At 38.0% G+C, this 17,748-nt stretch overlaps 2 protein-coding genes and 1 long non-coding RNA gene across 8 annotated transcripts; 1 reads left to right on the top strand and 2 right to left on the bottom strand.

Moving 5' to 3' along the window:
• Positions 1-328: 328 nt before the first annotated feature.
• LOC114718795 (YTH domain-containing protein ECT4) lies at positions 329-6,739 on the bottom strand. 4 transcript variants are annotated; one of them, XM_028904237.1, is made up of 8 exons: positions 6,490-6,739; positions 4,702-4,765; positions 4,415-4,584; positions 4,254-4,327; positions 3,681-4,151; positions 2,340-2,885; positions 1,996-2,208; positions 329-1,480 (listed from the first exon to the last, which is right to left on the bottom strand). In XM_028904237.1, exons 3-8 carry the CDS (start codon positions 4,497-4,499, stop codon positions 866-868), a joined length of 2,004 nt encoding a protein of 667 aa, XP_028760070.1. In that variant the 5' UTR covers positions 4,500-4,584; positions 4,702-4,765; positions 6,490-6,739; the 3' UTR covers positions 329-865. The 4 variants fall into 4 exon arrangements, with proteins under 4 accessions (XP_028760070.1, XP_028760068.1, XP_028760069.1 ...); XM_028904235.1 differs by having other exon boundaries at positions 4,415-4,559; XM_028904236.1 differs by having other exon boundaries at positions 4,415-4,559; positions 6,507-6,739.
• A 2,205-nt stretch (positions 6,740-8,944) lies between these two features.
• On the bottom strand, positions 8,945-15,420 carry LOC114718792 (DEAD-box ATP-dependent RNA helicase 46). 3 transcript variants are annotated; one of them, XM_028904228.1, is made up of 8 exons: positions 15,090-15,420; positions 13,491-14,714; positions 12,835-13,041; positions 12,396-12,464; positions 11,611-11,880; positions 11,139-11,489; positions 10,553-10,830; positions 8,945-10,396 (listed from the first exon to the last, which is right to left on the bottom strand). In XM_028904228.1, exons 2-8 carry the CDS (start codon positions 14,697-14,699, stop codon positions 9,304-9,306), a joined length of 3,477 nt encoding a protein of 1,158 aa, XP_028760061.1. In that variant the 5' UTR covers positions 14,700-14,714; positions 15,090-15,420; the 3' UTR covers positions 8,945-9,303. The 3 variants fall into 3 exon arrangements, with proteins under 3 accessions (XP_028760061.1, XP_028760062.1, XP_028760063.1); XM_028904229.1 differs by having other exon boundaries at positions 15,191-15,420; XM_028904230.1 differs by having other exon boundaries at positions 15,194-15,420.
• LOC114718798 (uncharacterized) lies at positions 11,682-17,271 on the top strand. The gene is made up of 3 exons (XR_003737852.1): positions 11,682-11,753; positions 16,112-16,120; positions 17,261-17,271. It is a non-coding gene; the product is annotated as an uncharacterized LOC114718798 (long non-coding RNA).
• Positions 17,272-17,748: the final 477 nt, after the last annotated feature.

Raw genomic sequence — 17,748 nt, 5'->3', positions numbered from 1 at the left:
CGACACATAGTATATAAACGAATTAAAGAAGTTGGGGGAAAAAAAATAAGCACTCTTACATGCCCATTGACTCATCCATGAATGTTTTAGTGCAAGCTCGATTAATCATTGTGCATTTAAAGCCTGGCCTTTTCATAAATCTAATCAATTTTTATCAAATCCAATTGAAAGTAATCTTATAAGCCTTCCCAATGATTGAAGCTGTTGTTCACCCTCCTCAGATCATCTCTACAACATTAGAAATTCCTATCCCAGTAGTCAGAGTAAATTAAATGATAAAAGCAGAAACTAGAACATGCTAGATCCCATTGAATATGAATAGCACCAATTAGAATAAACATAAAAGAAGAAACACTGTTAAATTCTTCAAAATAAATCCCTCCTCCATTACATTCAGTCACCTTAAGCAAACCAATGTAAGGTAAATTTAGAGAATAAACAGAATGATAATCTTGCAAATGGGTGGGCACAGAGTCGCAAGTTACAGAAAATTCAAACTGACTTCGAAGTATGGCTTTGGACGAAACAGCAGCAAAAAGAAACAATAGATTCACTTGTATCTTGACTGCAGAAAGGTAAAAACGCAAGAGGTTACACTACATCATACCCGCTTCAGAGGCAGCAGCACCACCATGAGCCCAGCCCTTTGGCATCAGAATGACGTAGTAAGAGGCAATGGTGGGGACTGAACCAGAAAAGGAAGACAAATTTCAAAAGATGGAAAAGAAACTCAACTTCCAGACACTTCTCTTTTCTGTTTTTTTTTTTTTTCTCTTTTGACAAAGTATTTAGCACTTGTAAGGCATGGACCAGACAGACGTTAATTCATTTTCAAACAAGGTATAGGCATCGTTATGGCCCAACATTAACGCTGGGATGCAGTCTTAACAGAAGATCCTCCTTTATCCAGTTGTAACGCTCTTGGATCAAGTGGGATACTCCCAACCTTCAAAATCCCAGATGAACCGGCATACCCGTTCACTTTGACTTGCATTGAGCCAACTGTTAGAACATCAGCTGGTTCTTTGTTAGCAACACCAACCGCAGGGGGCTTAGGATCAACCGGTTTTGGGGTGATGGTGACTGAACCAATCTTCAATGTAGAGGAAATATCTCCAGTGTCAACTGCAATTTTATCAGCTTTGTCATCTACAGATTGTGGACCGTTGACATCAAGATTACTAACAATCTGCCCAGGGCTTGAATCTGAAGTCTCATTAAATCCATTTGAATCATCAATTAGCTTAGAAATCTTCTCTTCTTTGCCAGGAGGTGTCTCAACAACAAAATTTAATTTCCGGGGTGGTTCCAATGTTGGTATGAACAATGGACCCTCAAAACTTCTCATAAGTAATTTGGCTTTCTCTTCCTGCATGATCTTCTGACGATTTTCATAATACATAAAGTCGTCAAGCAAAGATGTCTTCAAATTATGATTTTTGAATATCTTCAGCATTTCCAAACCTTTTTTGTAAATTATCTGCGCATAAACAGACACATTTTATAGTCAAAGTAATGACAGATAAAATGATAGAACTAATAAAAATCTCCAATGCACATCACGTTCAAATAAAACCACGATATGACTGTAGAAAAAAACATGAAACAAGCAGAGAAAAAAGGTGTTAAGAGTAACAGATATTGTCTTAAATTAGGAATGAATTATAGAACATATTTGGGATTGACTTCTTTTCATAATATAAACAGCTAAATTAATACAGGAAAATAATAAAATATATCCACCTTGAACACAATCAAATATGATAAACAGCTGTAAGTTTATTGAGAGAATTATTGAAGCACTTGAAGGTCTCAAAACCCTACTCCAGTCGCAGGTAATCTTCATCAAAAGGATGCCAAATTGCAACAGGAGTAACAGTAACAAAATTAAAACAAACTTCATGTGGGGTGGATGAGGTGCAGAAAGGTTCAACAAACCTACAACAGCGACACCACTGTTTAACATAAAATGACAGCTTATAAAGAGTTCTCTACCTCTTGTGTATCTCTACTATTAGTCACTGGCTTGTTCTCATTGTTCTCAAGTATAATGTGCCTAAAATTTGCATTCGGCACATCTTTGATGATGTGCCACTTTACAGGGAAGCTGCCACTCCATTTATCCTGCTGCCAAAAGTCCATATCCTTATTATAGTCAACTGGGCCTACCATCTCTGCAACACCACAGAATTGTCCACTGGCATTAACCTGCATGGAAAAATAATCAACAGTAAGGATGGAAAAAGATGTGACAGACTTGCACAGAGATTTTATACATTATAAAAATAGGGGGGAAAGAACTGCAACACATTGAATGCATCAGCACAATAATAACTTACAGAAAAAAACAAAAAAATAGGACAGCCTCCAGTTTTTCCCCCAGCTATTTTCTTTGCATCTTCATAAACACTCTGCAGTTTCTTGTTTCCATGAGGTGTTGATGACCAGACATTATATTTAATGCTTTTGTGAACATCATCCTCGCTGTATGACTTTATGACAAAGAACTTGGCATTTTCATATTCAAGAGGAAAATCATCCTTGTTATACTGATCTGTATAGATGGTGATGTTCCCCTGTGCATTACTGTCTCCTGCCTTGGTTGTATAGGCTTTCACAGTCAATTGATGCTTTGATTTATTGATCCTAGGACCTCGATTTTGTTCACCCAAAGCATCAGAACTTCCATTTACATCACTTGGCACTTTGCCAATGTGAATCTTTGGTCTAAATTTACCGACAGCAGATTGCCCATTAGCACTGGAACCAAAATCAGAAGATCCGGTATTTGAAGGAAGAGCCACTTTCAATTGATTATGATGAGATAAAGCGTTCTCATTTGAAATATTATCTACAGATTGGATTGAGGCACCAGCACCTCTAGCCTACAAAACAAAAGGCAAATATAACCATAAAAGGACCATTTTACGAAATTCTGAAATTTCAAAGAGCAAAGGATCCAAGGTAAGCCAAAAGCAAAAGGCACCCTTAAGGGTACTCGACCTCTAAAATGCCTTAAACATCGCATTAACATAAGAAGAAAATAGGATATATAAACAAAACGTAGAAAATGATATTTTCAAATAACATTTGACATGTAAATTTAACTACCGAAGCATAATAATCATCAAATGCACCAAGTCATTAATATTATTACTCAAGAATAATAATCATTAAATCATATTATTAATTGCACTCATAAAGTCATTGCCATAAGTCAAAGTATATACTTAACTAACTCAAACTATCAAAATTGGCGTGGCTGCAATCCCTTATAGGTGACTTTGTTTGTTTGTTTTTTTTTTTTTTTTTAAGCAAAACCATAGCCTAAATAATATTTTCATATAAGAATAAGTATTCTGCCTCATTCTTAAATCAAATCTCTAGCTCTAGGTTGGACTTCTAAGACAGGGCCGATGCGCAAAATCTTCCCTTTCTGCTTCAAAACACACAAAGACATCCAAAGTGCTAGTCTGGAAGAACAGAAAAAAGTGAAAAGGTGCCTGCATGGTAGTACTTGGTATGGTTAATGCCTCACATGGTGTGAGAAGCAAGCACTAGACTTCAATAGCATGTTGCCTCATCATCTAAAGAGCTGAGGTGAGCGCCCCAAACCCCCCACCTTTTTTCAATATTAATAGAATACCTGAACTTTAACCAAACATGGGAGGAACTCCTACCTGATGAACTGGTGAAGCCAAGTTGAGAAAACCACCGCCAGAAACACCACCATGTGTCACAGCTTGCTTCCCACTTGCATTAGCTCTAGGGCCTTCTGATATCCTGGTCAAGGAACTTGCCTGATTTGATAAATATTTTGGAGAGTTCATATTAACAGCACCAGAAGCTGAATTGAACTTATGTTTCAAACCTCTTCCATCAGATCTACCTCCAGAAGCACCAGTATCAAACGCGGAGTCAACAGAACTATCTGGAAAAATGTCCGGTTGAACAACAAGAGGAATGTAAGCAGGTGAAGAAACAGGGTTTTGATAATTGGGGAGGGTATAATACTGATGTGCCCCCCCAAAGGGGCCATCAACTCCTATCATAGCACCAGGAATGTAAGGATTGTAAGGATTGTATGGAGACTGTGCATATCCATAATTAGGTGTATAATATACATAAGGCATACTTTCATTCTGAGCACCCTGCAGAAGAAACAAGACCGTTTAGATCAATGGCTCTGACAAAATAGGTCCAAAATTGTTAGGGAAGCAGGGAGTGGGGGAAGAGAGAGGAGTTCTACACACCGTATACTGGATATCAGGACCATCTGCGCTAAAAATCCTATTGTGGTCCTCCCATTCCCCGGGTGGTTCAAATCCTGGCAACCAAAAATGGGGGGGAAATTACATATGAAGACACTACCATAAGATCCATCTGAAGGACAAATACAAAACCTATTATTCACCTGTACAGTAATACCCATAATTGGTGGCAGCAGGGTAATACATATTCTGATCAACAACAAATTCAGGGACTCCTTCGTTGTACATGACTTCAGATTGCTCAAGATTTGGGCTCCTCAAATGTGAGTTTAAAACAGCACCTTCAATCTACAAGTAAAGTAATAAAACATTGCTGACCATCATACAAATAACATACAAAATGCTTAGGTTCAGCAAATTGCCAAATTATTAAGCAGCCTGCATATGATAAAGGTCAAGAAACACAAGTTACAAGAACTAAAAAATTTACCAAGTAAGAATCTGGGTTTCTAGTTTCAGAAACATCATACATTTCCATATCAAAACTGCCACCACTGCATAATGCAATAGACAAGAATAAGCTCACAAAGTAATTAAAATTCAAAACAAAAAAAGAAGGCAAGAAATAACATTTTCCAAGAATCTGATTTCCGTTAAAAAAAAAAAAAAGTTCTTGTGTATGTTTGGAAATCAGTTGGTCTTGGTCAAAACTGTGAATGTAGCTTTGTCTTGAAAGGTGCATAAGCCCATTTCCAACGGATTTCCAAACAGCTTTAACATGCTATAATCTACAAGACTATAATATGTAGATAAATAAATAAACTCATGAGCCACTTCCTGGAAAGCACCTATTCTTCAAAACGGGCTATATGTGACCTACATGTAACCAAGCTCAGTACACATCCTAGTACCTAGCCAAGGAGCACCCAAGTTAAAAAACATGAAAGATAAAATACTTCCATAACGAATAGAGCTTAATGTTTCCAGATGAAAGCTTGGACACCTCACAATAATGCTTCACTTTAGCTATTCAAAAACAAGCCTTCTCAATCTTAGGGAACAACTGACACTGTATTCTGACTTTCTCTTGCATTCCTTCTCGTCTCTGTTCTCCATGATTGTACACAACGTTCAGCAAATATCCACTCTTTCTCTCAACTCTTAATGAACTGATACAGTAATTTTAATACATTTTTATCTTTTCAGTGCTTGAAGTTTTCACTCGGCAGAAAGAGGCACCCACTACGAACCCCCAATTCACTCCATACTTCTACTCTATTGCTTACTATGCGGCAACAGATGCACATACTAAGAACTCCCAATTCACTCTACACTCTAATCTACCCACAATGTATTTGCCAAAAGTTGCCAAATCCTGTGTCTGTGAGTCTATGCCATACTAAAATCATAATGTCCGTGCTTCAAAGAACCACTCATACATCTAGTATCAATACTATGCAGCCCCAATGAACATGAAAGACAGAGTAACAGACACGGGCATCCCCAAAAGAAACAGTGATGTATGTGTGAGAATCTATGGAAATATATTTCACTACTCACTTCAATCTTTCTCGTACTCCCTTCATATCAACTGAATGCAGTCTATTCTCAGCGTTGGCAGTTATCTACACTATCTCTAACTCTAAATGCACACCTCATAGATAGTTTTAAGCTGTGTTAATTTCTGATAATTTAACTAGGCAGAAAATTGCCCCAAAGATGCTTCAATACACCCAAGCATAGGTGTATAATTTTCAGTTCCCCAGAACATTAATGAACACGAGAACTGCACGAGTAAGAAATACTTTTTCAAAAACTTTTTCAAAAACTGAACAGTAAACTAAACCAAAGATAAGCATACTGCTCAACTGACTACAATAGAAAACACCGGCATTAAGCATTTACACAATTCGTCTCATTTTAACTTCCAACACCAAAAATCATTATTTTTTTATGAGACACAAAACCCTTCAACAAGAAACTCTAATATCGAGGTTCTTCCACCTACAAATCAGGAAAAAGTTCATAAATTTACTAATTATGAAACAAATTTCACTACAAACACAAGAATCTAGCCAGTAAACCCAGAAAACAAACATTCACTCACAAATGCGACACTGAGTAGCCAAAGAATTAAAAAAAAAAAGAAGTAAATGACTCAAATCCACCCCAAAATAAGCCCCCTTCAAAGACCTCGCATTCGTGGAACATGACAGAAATCCACCAAATACAAGGAATGAATCAACAGAGAAAGAGAAAAGGCCAAACAAGGAGGTACCGTAGAGAAGAAAAAACCTATTGAATCAAGCCATAAGTGGCACCAAATGTTCCTTAAGATTGGAATTGAGTGCTCCCAGCAGCGAAGGAGGATTTTCCAGCAACATCCTAACAGCAAAGAAGAGATGACTAAGAAACCCTAACCATCAATTAAACCGAAAGAGCCTCTGGCGGTCTGGGCTTGTGTAAAAAAACAGAAGAGAGAGACTGTCTGTTGTCGAGAGTACCGAAGAGAGAGAAAGAGGAACAGAGAAGAAAAGAGACGCGCAAATTAGATTCCTACAATATTTAAGTGACGAAGCGTTTCGAAACATTATTAAGATTCCATCAGATTTCCGAAAATAGCCCTTCCTTGTTTTGGATGCAAGAAGAAACGCCACTGGACTAATTCAAATGGGGCAACCACGTAAAACACCAACAAGACCAAAACGGCGCCGCTTACCGTGGTTGCTTAATACGCAAGCTAGTAAGGCTTACGGTGACAGTCAATGGCACCTAAAAATCGTCCAATGAGCATCCTTCTTAATTAATTGATTTGCCCATTCTGTCCCTCCACTTTCGGCCAACAATGTCGGTGAACACAATGTCGCTGTCAAAATAGCCTAGCCCCTTTAATGTTCGGCCCAAGGAGCCAGAAATGGGGGATGATCTCTCGCCTTCTTTGCCACCGGCGACCTCATGCCATTTTTTCCAATGTTGGTACTATTTTATTTTTTTTATTTATTTTCATGTGGGTTTATTATTACTTTTTGTTTTTTTAACGTCATACTATCTCCGGTCCTAATTATAAGAGTCAGTTGACTAATTTGAGGAGATTAAGGAAGTAAATTGAGTTAGTTATTTGTCCTAAATAGGTGTTGTCTTTCCTAAAATATCCTTGTTAATCAAGTGTATTGACTAGAACTATCATTGTTAGAAGGGTTACTTTGAAAAAAATTGAGTAAATATGAGAGACAAAGTGGATTAAGATCTTATATTTATTACCAAAATAAAAGTCAAATAGACTCTTATATTAAGGACCGGAGGTAGTATTATATTTGGTCAATGGATAAGTTGCTTGGCGTGGTGGCAGTTCAAGTTACAAAAATTATAATATCTTGTTCGTTTGACCCCTTTCATTAAATGGGAGGTTCCAGAAAATTATCTAGTGTGATCTGCTTGGAGAGGGGGCCAAATTATAATAACAAAAGAAAATTCAACAAGCATATTCCATTCTTGAGGAACAAGAAATCAAACCTAAAATTTCTTTATTAAAATACTCGTCCGATCCTAAATATAAGACCCATTTTGTAGTACTACAAAATAAATTTTATATTTAGAAATACATTATAAAATGAGTCTTATATTTAAGACGGAAGAATACATGAGATTCGCGCATCTGACTAAGAGCCCAGCATTTGAGCATGCAATAAAAGAAAAATAATAATAGTACTCAAAAATTAAACACGTGAGAATTAAGGCACTTGAGGCTACTTAAGTAGTAATGGTCAGACTGAACCTGACCTAGACTAGGATTGAGCGCGTGGTGAATGGCGGTGAGGACGTAGTATTAAACAAACATGCAAATAAAGTCATTAACATAAAATTTTGAAATCATCCGCCAACTTTAAAAAAAGAAAAGGCTAAAAAAAAAAAAAACACCCTTGTTTGTTGGGTAAAGTCGCCTGAACTTCATAACCACATTGATTAAAGCCTGAGACGGCAGGAGTGAAATTATTTCATCCCAAAACTTTGTCAGAAACAACTAGGCAAAAATCATAGAGAATGCAACTTTACTTAATGGAGATGGAAGAAGATGCAACACCAGAATAGCCAGAAACAGAAGTTATTTCAGAAGCTTATTTCCAGGTTTCGTTTCGTCAGCAACCAATTTTATGTTTATTCTCATTTCCGCCACCCCAAAAAGTATGTTTATGCGTGTATGCGTGTGTGTATTCTCCAAATCTAGGGTAACAATACAGTTATTCATCTCGTTGGCAAATAATAATAATAATAAAGTTATTCATCTCATGACATAATTTTCTAATACACGGCCTGAGGCAATGAAAAAATTAGCAAGACCAAGATCCATAGAAATGCATCAGGTTAAAGTCATGTACATTTTATGCAGTGCAAATACCAGCGTTAGTCTTAATATAAGTTTCAAATAATCAAATCCCGTTTAATAAACTGGGAGTTAGAATTAGTTTAAAATAATAAACAGATCAGAAATATATTTTTCATTTTCAAATTTACCCTTATTTATTAAGAAAATAAATAACAAAAGTAATAAATGAAAAAAAATGATAAAAGAGAACGTAAAAGAGTAATATTAATTGGGGGGGGGAGGAAAAAAATAATAAATGCTCGGACTTATATGTTGAACCAAACACTTCTCTAAAAGTGAATAGGACCAGAGGGAGTATTTTCTAATATGATGACAAAATGAAGGAGAATGACCCGTGCAAAATGCACAGTACAGGGTAGATGTCGAGTTAGTTTCAGGGAAACAAAGGAAACAAAAATTACCATGATAGTAATGTGATCCGATACAAGAATGCAAGAATTGCGATTCAGTAGTCTATATCCCAATGCCACGATTGATACAACAAATAAGATCAAAATAAATGTCAACTATATATTTTAGCCAACCCAAGATTTGCTACTTCCACCGAGATGTGTGAAGCTTTTAGCAAACCTTCAGATAATCAACCTCGATTCCCGTAAGAGCATGCAAAGCCAATAATCCAAATATGTGAGAGGTTAACATAGCCAACCGGTGGACAAGTGTAGGACATACCCTTCCAAAAACGGGAGAATCAATTAAAGCACCACTCTAGACATTAGGAACTGATTGAAGGCAAGGGTCTACTGCAGCCCCTGAATTAACTGTCCCAACACTACCAGCAACAGGTAGCTGTTCCACGTGTTCACTTCCCAGAAGTGAGTTCTCCCGGGTACCAGGAGACATGGAGAACGTTCTTGGTTCAGAAGCTTCTGCTTCTTGTGCTCTATGCTCATTCTGATCAGAAACATGTTGATCTGGCCTATCACGTCTATCATGGCTGCGGCTTCTACTACGGCTGCGGCTGTAACTTTGACTCCTGCGGCCATGGCTCCGACTGGGACTCCAACTCCGGCTGTTGCTACGGCTGTAACTGCGACTCCGGCCACGAGACCAGCTGCGACTTCGACTGCGTCCCCTACTCCAGCTCCTGCTCCTGCTTTGGGTTCTACTTCTGCTTCTGCTTCTACTGCGACTTCTGCTATAATCCCATGTTCGAACCCTTTCAGGGCTGCGACTGTAACTTCTGCCTCTATTCCTGTAACCAACATCCCTTCTGTCGTCGAAACGCCCACGCCCACGCCCACGCCCACGTCCTCGCCCGTCCATGTTGTAACGATCATGAGAATTACGTTCACCCCTACCCCAGCCAACCTGACCACCTCGAGGGCCACCCATTCCCCGACCCCTGTTGCCCCTACCAGGAAAGAAATCACCTCTTCCACCCTGCGCACCTGGACCATCCCTCATGCCACCACGACCACCAAACCCACCCCCATCTCTCATGCCACCTCGACCACCAAACCCACCACCATCTCTCATGCCACCTCGACCACCAAACCCACCACCATCTCTCATGCCACCACGGCCACCAGACTCCCAACGGCCACCACTAGAGTCAAAACGGCTCATTCCACCACGATCCTTTCCAAAGTTAGATGGCCCACGCAGAGCCATCTGCCGTAACTCTGGAGGCACAAGCTGGTTAGCACCCTCCAAAACTTTAATCAAGTCACCTGCATGTTTCCAGTCCTGCTCGGAGATAAAGGTGTATGACACTCCAGTGGCTCCAGCCCTTCCTGTACGACCAATACGGTGCACATAGTCCTCAATTCCAGTAGGGAAATCATAGTTGATCACAACCCTGCAAATAGTAATTTCAGAAAATGTAATTAGTAACATATGAATGACACAAAGACCATCATAAACTCAGAAGATAACTGTAATCTAATCACCCAAATATCATATGAAAAACTAAATAAATTCCAGTTATTATAGGTACAATTACAAAGTAGCCAACCTTATATCCTTAATGTCCAGCCCCCGGGCAGCAACATCAGTGGCAACTAGAACCGGTGACTTCCCAGTCCTAAACTGATTCAAAACCCAGTCTCTTTCACCTTGAGACTTGTCTCCATGGATTGCAGCAGCACCAAAAGTACGGCCAATGCTACGTGCAAGTTGATCACATAACCTCTTTGTGGAACAAAATATTATGACCTTGGAACCTCGTTCTTGGGCTCTGATGATCTGCTCTAAACGCCTTTGTTTCTCCATTTGTGGGACAACTTCAACATACTTCAAGATTACAGTACATCAAAAGGAAAATAAGTCACCAAAAACAAATAAACCAATACAAAAATAAAATCGTATGGCAGTGATCTCTCCATAAACAATGGCTTGTACATACTGTAGAAGAAAAATCACAGGAGCATGCACAAGAGTTAAGCAGATTCCCAAAAGATCTTCTCAGCATACAGAATTTATTCATCACACAATATTTCTTACACTAATAATACTTGAAACACACCTGTCAGAGCAGCAATCAAAATTTACCAGGAAAGGAAAATACAAATTGCTCACCATAGGGGCACTAATTATTATACCTGTGTGATAGCTTTATTTGCAGCAAGCTCATCAACATTTCCAATATTAACTTGGACAGGATTAACAAGGAGATCACCAGCAATTTTTCGTACTTCTTTTGGCCATGTTGCTGTGTACATAACAGTTTGCCTACGTGGTGGTATCTCATTCACGATCTTACGGATTTGAGGCTCAAAACCCATATCAAGCATTCGGTCAGCCTCATCAAGCACAAGAAGTGAGACTTGCCCAAAGTCGATTTTCTTCATTTCAAGTATGTCATTGAGCCGGCCAGGTGTAGCAACAACAATGTCTGCTCCGCGATCTAACTCCTTTAGCTGAAGAGCTTTTGGTGCCCCACCGTACAAGCACTGCAGAGAGGAATGAATTTGAGAGACATGGCAAGGCATGTTGAAAAGTCAACAGCCTAAAACTGAGCAAGGATTATATATAAAAATAAGGTTATGATAAATAAAAAAATTGAACACAGACCGTGCAGGAGACCCGTGATGATCGGCCAAATTTTATGGCCTCATCTTGAATCTGTGTTGCAAGTTCACGTGTAGGAGCCAATACCAACACTGTGGGTCCATTCAGGGAATTGTTACGCCTCTGTCTAAGAATCATAAATGCTGGTATTAAATAACCCAATGTTTTTCCAGAGCCTGTTTTGGCAATAGCCACTATGTCCCTACCCTGTAGGGCAACAGGCCATGTTTGAGCTTGAATAGGTGTTGGAGTTGAGAAGCCAGCAGAATAGATCTGAAATAAGAGCATGTGCAGGTAATAAACAACATGAACATTGGATACATCCAGTTCCTCATGATTTGCAACAAAAAATAACATTCAAGGGTGCACATAATTTAGCAAACAACAATAAAAGGACCCATAGGTTATGGTTGCTTACTGAAGCAACTAAAAAGGACATTAAAGACATAAGAGGCGGAGCCAATAAGCAACAAATCCCACGTCACACAAGGTGAAATTTGAATAAAGGGCCAACCACCCTTCTAGAAGATGCCCAACAAAGGCTCCAACCATCCATTTTGCAGGCTCCAAAAATCAGGATAGTGGTTGCACATGTAAGTGTGACAATAGCTGCAGCGTACGACATATGCTCCTGCACTGGAGCAGATATCGCACCTGCGACAAGTGAGAATAGATGAGTTTAAAAGTGAAGTTTACCAAAAACAAACAGAAAAAAGAGAGCGGACCCATTACTTTATTAGGGATTATCAAAACATGCAACACCATTTAACAGAAGAGGGTAAGCTTACCTCTCTCAAAATCTCTGGAGGAAACCCAGCAGCATCAAATGTCATGAAGGGGGGAGGAACATTGTCGCCCTGCCATGTAAGACAAATATTGATGTCAGAACAGCCCAGCCAAGGTAATGCAAGAAACAGAAATTTAGACAAAAGCCAGTAATCTACAAGAAAATAAAAACAATCAAACACGGCCCAACCCACACCAGTGTGCTGTGAAAAACTGTGCACAGCACTATCCCTGAAAAACGCCATATTAAACTGAACAAAGACGCATTTTTTCATGTTAAAAAGAATCATAATTGTAAACGCCAGATAATCATGATACTGTACACGTTCAAACAAAAATAACTTCAAATATTTCTGATGATAATAGCACTTCAAATATCTCTTCGTATCCAGATATATTAACAAAAATTACAAAAAATAATCTCAAAGGTAAAAATCGCACCATGGCTGTAACTTCATGTTGCTGACAGTAAACTTCAGCAGGTGACAGATCAGTGACATGAGGCCTTGTCAAAGAGTTGCTAGCGACTGGTGGAGGTCCTCCAATCGGAGGATTAAACATGTTATGCATATTATGCCCTGGGACGCCATTTAACCCATTCCCACCAGGCATTGCATTTTGGAAAGGGGAACTGCCAATCCTCATATCCTGCAATGAAGTATAATAGAATTAACTTCCTAAGATCAACATTTAGAAAATCAAATGCACAGTAGAGAAAATATTAAAATAGAATGATTAATTAAGACAGCAACATAAATGAGAACAGGTAATATTATGTGCAGACAGCAATAATGAAGTAATATTTTCCTAGAAGTGCAAAGATACCAAAAAAGATACATTTCCCAAACTACTACTTATTCTTCCTTTACTAATAGCATATAATCAGAAACATGAATATAGTTTTCAGAACAGTATAACAGCAACTGCAGTTATTTAGAAATACAAATTTTCACTTGGTTATTAAAAGCCAACAGAACTTTAATAACATTCAAAACACGAAAATATTTTCCCGTATCAGTAACAGTCAAACACCACCAATAAATATTTTATTAAATAAATTAGTATAGCAATGGTATAGACTTGACGCTTGAAAAAACCTGCTGATAAGCCTGCTGATTTCTGGAAATGGGTATTGGCGCAATATTTGGCTGCTGAGAACCCATTGATGGCATCTCCTTGCCAGAGTTGTAGTAATATTCATTCACAGCTCTACCACGCAAGTTATCCTCATGTCCCATCTTTAGGTCACCAGGATGAACATTAGATGGTTGACCATGCATCATTCCTGGGGGCATCTGGTTTTGAAAGCTATGACCATGTTGATAAACTAAATCAGCACTACCCTGCTGTGATTGCATTGCTGCAGAGGGTTGTTGCATACTCCCAGGCATAGCACCGAATGGTTGTGATTGGCTAGCATTAACACCAACACGTGGCATCTGGACAGAGGAAATTCCAGCAGGAATGTTCTGATTGCTTTGCAGGGGCAAGGCACTCTTTTGTTGATATTGAGATGGTGAAAGTCCAACTTGACTTCCATTTTTAAAATCTACATCCTCTATCTTGGGAAATGCTGCTTTATACTCCTGTTGATTTTCCAATGGCTGACCGTGCACGTTATGCTGGATTGGTTGGGAACTTTGCTGCCCATTTGAGTGCATGCTTTGTGCATAGGGCATGTAATGTACGTTCTGGTGACTGAATTGATGACCTTGTGGCTGTCCCATATATGAACCATGATCCTGGGTGGCTCCTTGCCCAAAAGGTTGTGACTGGATGGCTTGTTGAGGCATCTGATGATGCATTTGCTGTGGCGGAATTTGCTGACTTAGAGGCTGCAACATCTGCTGCTGCCTGACTTGTTGCAAACCTGGTTGCGGCATAGACTGCAGTGGCTGGGAACTCTGTTGTTGTCCAGATTGTGCTGCCTGAGAAGGCTGCTGCTGAGCAACCTGTGCTACCTGAGGACTATGTTGTTGGGATAGGTGGCTCATTTGCTGTCCCTGTTGGTGAGACGTTTGCAGTAACTGCTGTCCATGTTGTGCCACCACCCCACCAGGTTGCACTGAATGAGCCACTGGGATAGGAGCCAGCTTGGGTGTAGAAACAGCAGCAGGTGGCCCAGCAGGCAAAGGTGGTGGCAGAGCAGTAGGCTTTTCATACTGGGTAACGTTGGTTTCAGGGTTCCAATAGTATAATAGACCCGTACTTCCATCAATCAGTCCCTTCCAAGGTTTTGGAAGAGTGGGGTCATCAGGTGCATATCGGGGACCAAGAGCAGCAGAAGCTGCCTCAGCTGTTGCCATGTAAAATATGTATTTCTACAAACACAAACAATAACAACTGTTTAAATAGATGCACAGTAAAGACAATAAAAACCTAGAATTTCCGTCTATACCTGCCAGAACCCACTAAATACAAAAGACAATATGCGATAACGAGTCAAAAGGCAATAGAAACTTAGAGACGCGTCATGCTAGTCAAATAATAGACCTCACATAAACCAATAAACAGAAGTAAAATCATCAGAAAGAGGAGCAATTCTTTTCATCATCATCTCTCTCCTAGTGTAATCAATATTTCTCACAAAAATGAACCCAGGAAAACGTAAATCCCAGAATAAATCCAATCAGTAGAAATAGGAACCAATGTCACGGTTCAAAATACACCCAGAGAGTTGAAGCAACGATGAATACCACGCCGAAACACGAGAGGAGAGTTGACCCCGAACGAAGAGGGAGACAGGGTAAAATGGCATATCAAAGAAGCAGAATGAAGATCAAAGAAGAAGAACTACCACGCCTAGAACGGGGAAGACGATTCAGGGATTGACGGTGATGACAAACTCAGCGGCAGAAGGGGCTAAACGGAGGCGAACTTCTGATCTGTGGCAAGGCTCAGACGTGATGAGCGTCGAGGGTGAGGACGAGGAATGGGGGATGCAGCAAGTGAGCAGGGGAACTGAGGATTTTGGGAATTAGGTTAGGGTTGTGTGGGCAGTGGGCAAATGACTCTCCCCAGCCCTCCTATTTCATGTTTCAACCCCCTTGTTCAGCCAACTTGCAATGGCTAGTTAGTTTTCTTTGCCAAGTGCTGACCCATGAGGCCACAACCCAAAAATAAATAAATAATAAATTTTCCAGTTAAGATAAAAATCGATGGAGGCCCTCGTAGTTCGCGGCTCCCCCCCTTCCCCAGCGTTATCGATGGCTCAGTGGTACCGACATAAATAAATTACTCCTCCGATTCTAATTATAAAACTCAATTGATTTATTTAAGAAGATTAAAGAAGTAAGTTAAGTTGGTTATTTATAATAAATAAATATTATCATTCCTAAAATATCCTTACTAATTAAGTATATTGGCTAAAACTATCATTATTAGAAGGATTATCTTGGAAAAAAATGCATAAATATAAGAGACAAAATGAATTGGGGTCTTATAATTAGGACCAAATAAAAAGTCAAACGGGGTCTTATAATAAGGATCGGAGGAGTAATATATTTTGAATAATATAGGTTTTCAATTCAAAAAAAAAAAAAACTCCCATGGTCCTTAATATAAAACCTAATTATTAAATTGATTTTAGTCCTAAATATAAGACCTATTTCACATATTTATCAGTTTTTTCTAAATTATCCCTATACATACTCCTTCAATTATAATCAAGTAGAAAAAAAAAGAGGAAATATTAAGAAAGATGATTATGATATTTTAGGAAAAAAATGTCACATTTCTTATAATTAACCAACTTACCTAACTTTCTTAATCTAATCAAATTAGTTAAATAAATCTTATACTAAGAATCAAAGGAGTAACATAGGTTCAAACTATACAAATATTTATAATAATAAGAAAAAATATTTAAATTCAAAGAAAAATTATATATATATATATAAATATTCATTAATAGTTCATTATTTTCATTCGAAATACATATATCTATGATAAAACCCTTTTAAATCCAATTGAAATGTTTAATGTAAGAATTGATTCATATTAAACAAATATTAAACAAGTCTTAAATCAATTCAAGAGGGCTAATTTGATCTTTGTAAACAGCATCTTCACTTAAAAAACCAAAAAAGAAAAAGAAAAAGTCACCTTATCAGTGCCTAGCAGTGGTCGAAACTTTTATAACCACCCCTTATCAGTAACTTGAAAATTATAGATTAGCTATTAATAACAACATTTTCAATATTCACAATTACATATTAAATATTTACTGTCCATGCAACATTCTCACCCAAAAAAAATAATATTTAATAAATTTATGCAAACCAGTCACAATGCATTGTTAATTATTAACAATAATAGATATTCACAATAACCGATTAGATATTTGTAGTTTCACTCAACACGTTTACAGTTTTTTGACCGGAACAACACGTTTACAGTTAACTCATAAAATTTCTTAAATCCATAGCGTAAGCGAATCACAATACATGTTTAAATATTAACAACACTACTTTTTTTTTGGGGTGACATATTAACAACAATACTTTTAAAAGCCGGTATTAACAGCAATACTTTAGAAAGTCATTCATAATATCATTAAATACCTCAGGAATTGGCCGTCATTGTGGCGGGGGAGCAGCATCAGACTAACTTCCAGAGCTGAAGTCTTGGCTGGGTACCTGGCCTCATTGCAATGTGCCCCCGCCAATGGTTCATCTCCTGGTCAAAGGCAGATATTACCACCTTTGATTCTTACCGTGTAAACTAGATAATTAATTTGTGAATATTAAAAAAATTAGTCTAGTTAGTTATTTGTAATAAATAAGTGTTGTTTTTTCTAAAATACTCCTCCGGTCCTAATTATAAGACCCAATTGACTTATTTGAGGAGATTAAGGAAGTAAGTTAAGTTGGTTATTTATAATAAATAAGTGTTGTCATTCCTAAAATATCCTTGCTAATTAAGTATATTGGCTAAAACTATCATTATTAGAAGGATTATCTTGAGAAAAAATGCATAAATATAAGAGACAAAATGGATTGGGGTCTTATAATTAGGACCAAATAAAAAGTCAAATGGGGTCTTATAATAAGGACCGGAGGAGTACTTCAGAAAAAAACTGAATCAATGTGGAAGGCAAAACAGATTGGATTTTTATATTTGAGACCAAATTGAATTTTTAATTAATTTTTATATTTAGAATAAGAAAGTATTTACTTTTATCTACCTATTTATCCAAAATATCTCAACCTCATTTTTTTCTACAATAATATGACGCTAAAAAAAATAGTCATGTTGCTTGGAATGGTTGGATTCTTTTTTGACGTGTACCTTTTCAAGTCACAATTAGACACTCCGAAAACATTTATTTACATAGTTAAAAGTAAAATTTTCCTA

The sequence above is a fragment of the Neltuma alba genome, unplaced genomic scaffold (assembly GCF_004799145.2).
Source record: "Neltuma alba isolate B1F8T4 unplaced genomic scaffold, ASM479914v2 tig00011870_pilon, whole genome shotgun sequence".
Taxonomy (NCBI): domain Eukaryota; kingdom Viridiplantae; phylum Streptophyta; class Magnoliopsida; order Fabales; family Fabaceae; genus Neltuma; species Neltuma alba.
The sequence above is the reverse complement of the archived record's forward strand: the minus strand, read 5'-3'. Positions and strand labels throughout refer to the sequence as shown.

What these genes read in the sequence shown, in the direction of transcription:
- LOC114718795 (XM_028904235.1), bottom strand. Translation starts at nt 4,749, where the DNA reads ATGGAAATGTATGATGTTTCTGAAACTAGAAACCCAGATTCTTACTTG. An exon ending in TTATGGGTATTACTGTACAG is followed by an intron (nt 4,328 to 4,414) that starts GTGAATAATAGG and finishes TTTGGTTGCCAG; the next exon opens with GATTTGAACCACCCGGGGAA. An exon ending in TGGCTTCACCAGTTCATCAG is followed by an intron (nt 2,886 to 3,680) that starts GTAGGAGTTCCT and finishes TTTGTTTTGTAG; the next exon opens with GCTAGAGGTGCTGGTGCCTC.
- LOC114718792 (XM_028904228.1), bottom strand. Translation starts at nt 14,699, where the DNA reads ATGGCAACAGCTGAGGCAGCTTCTGCTGCTCTTGGTCCCCGATATGCA. An exon ending in CAAATAAAGCTATCACACAG is followed by an intron (nt 10,831 to 11,138) that starts GTATAATAATTA and finishes GTAATCTTGAAG; the next exon opens with TATGTTGAAGTTGTCCCACA. An exon ending in CTGGACATTAAGGATATAAG is followed by an intron (nt 10,397 to 10,552) that starts GTTGGCTACTTT and finishes TACTATTTGCAG; the next exon opens with GGTTGTGATCAACTATGATT.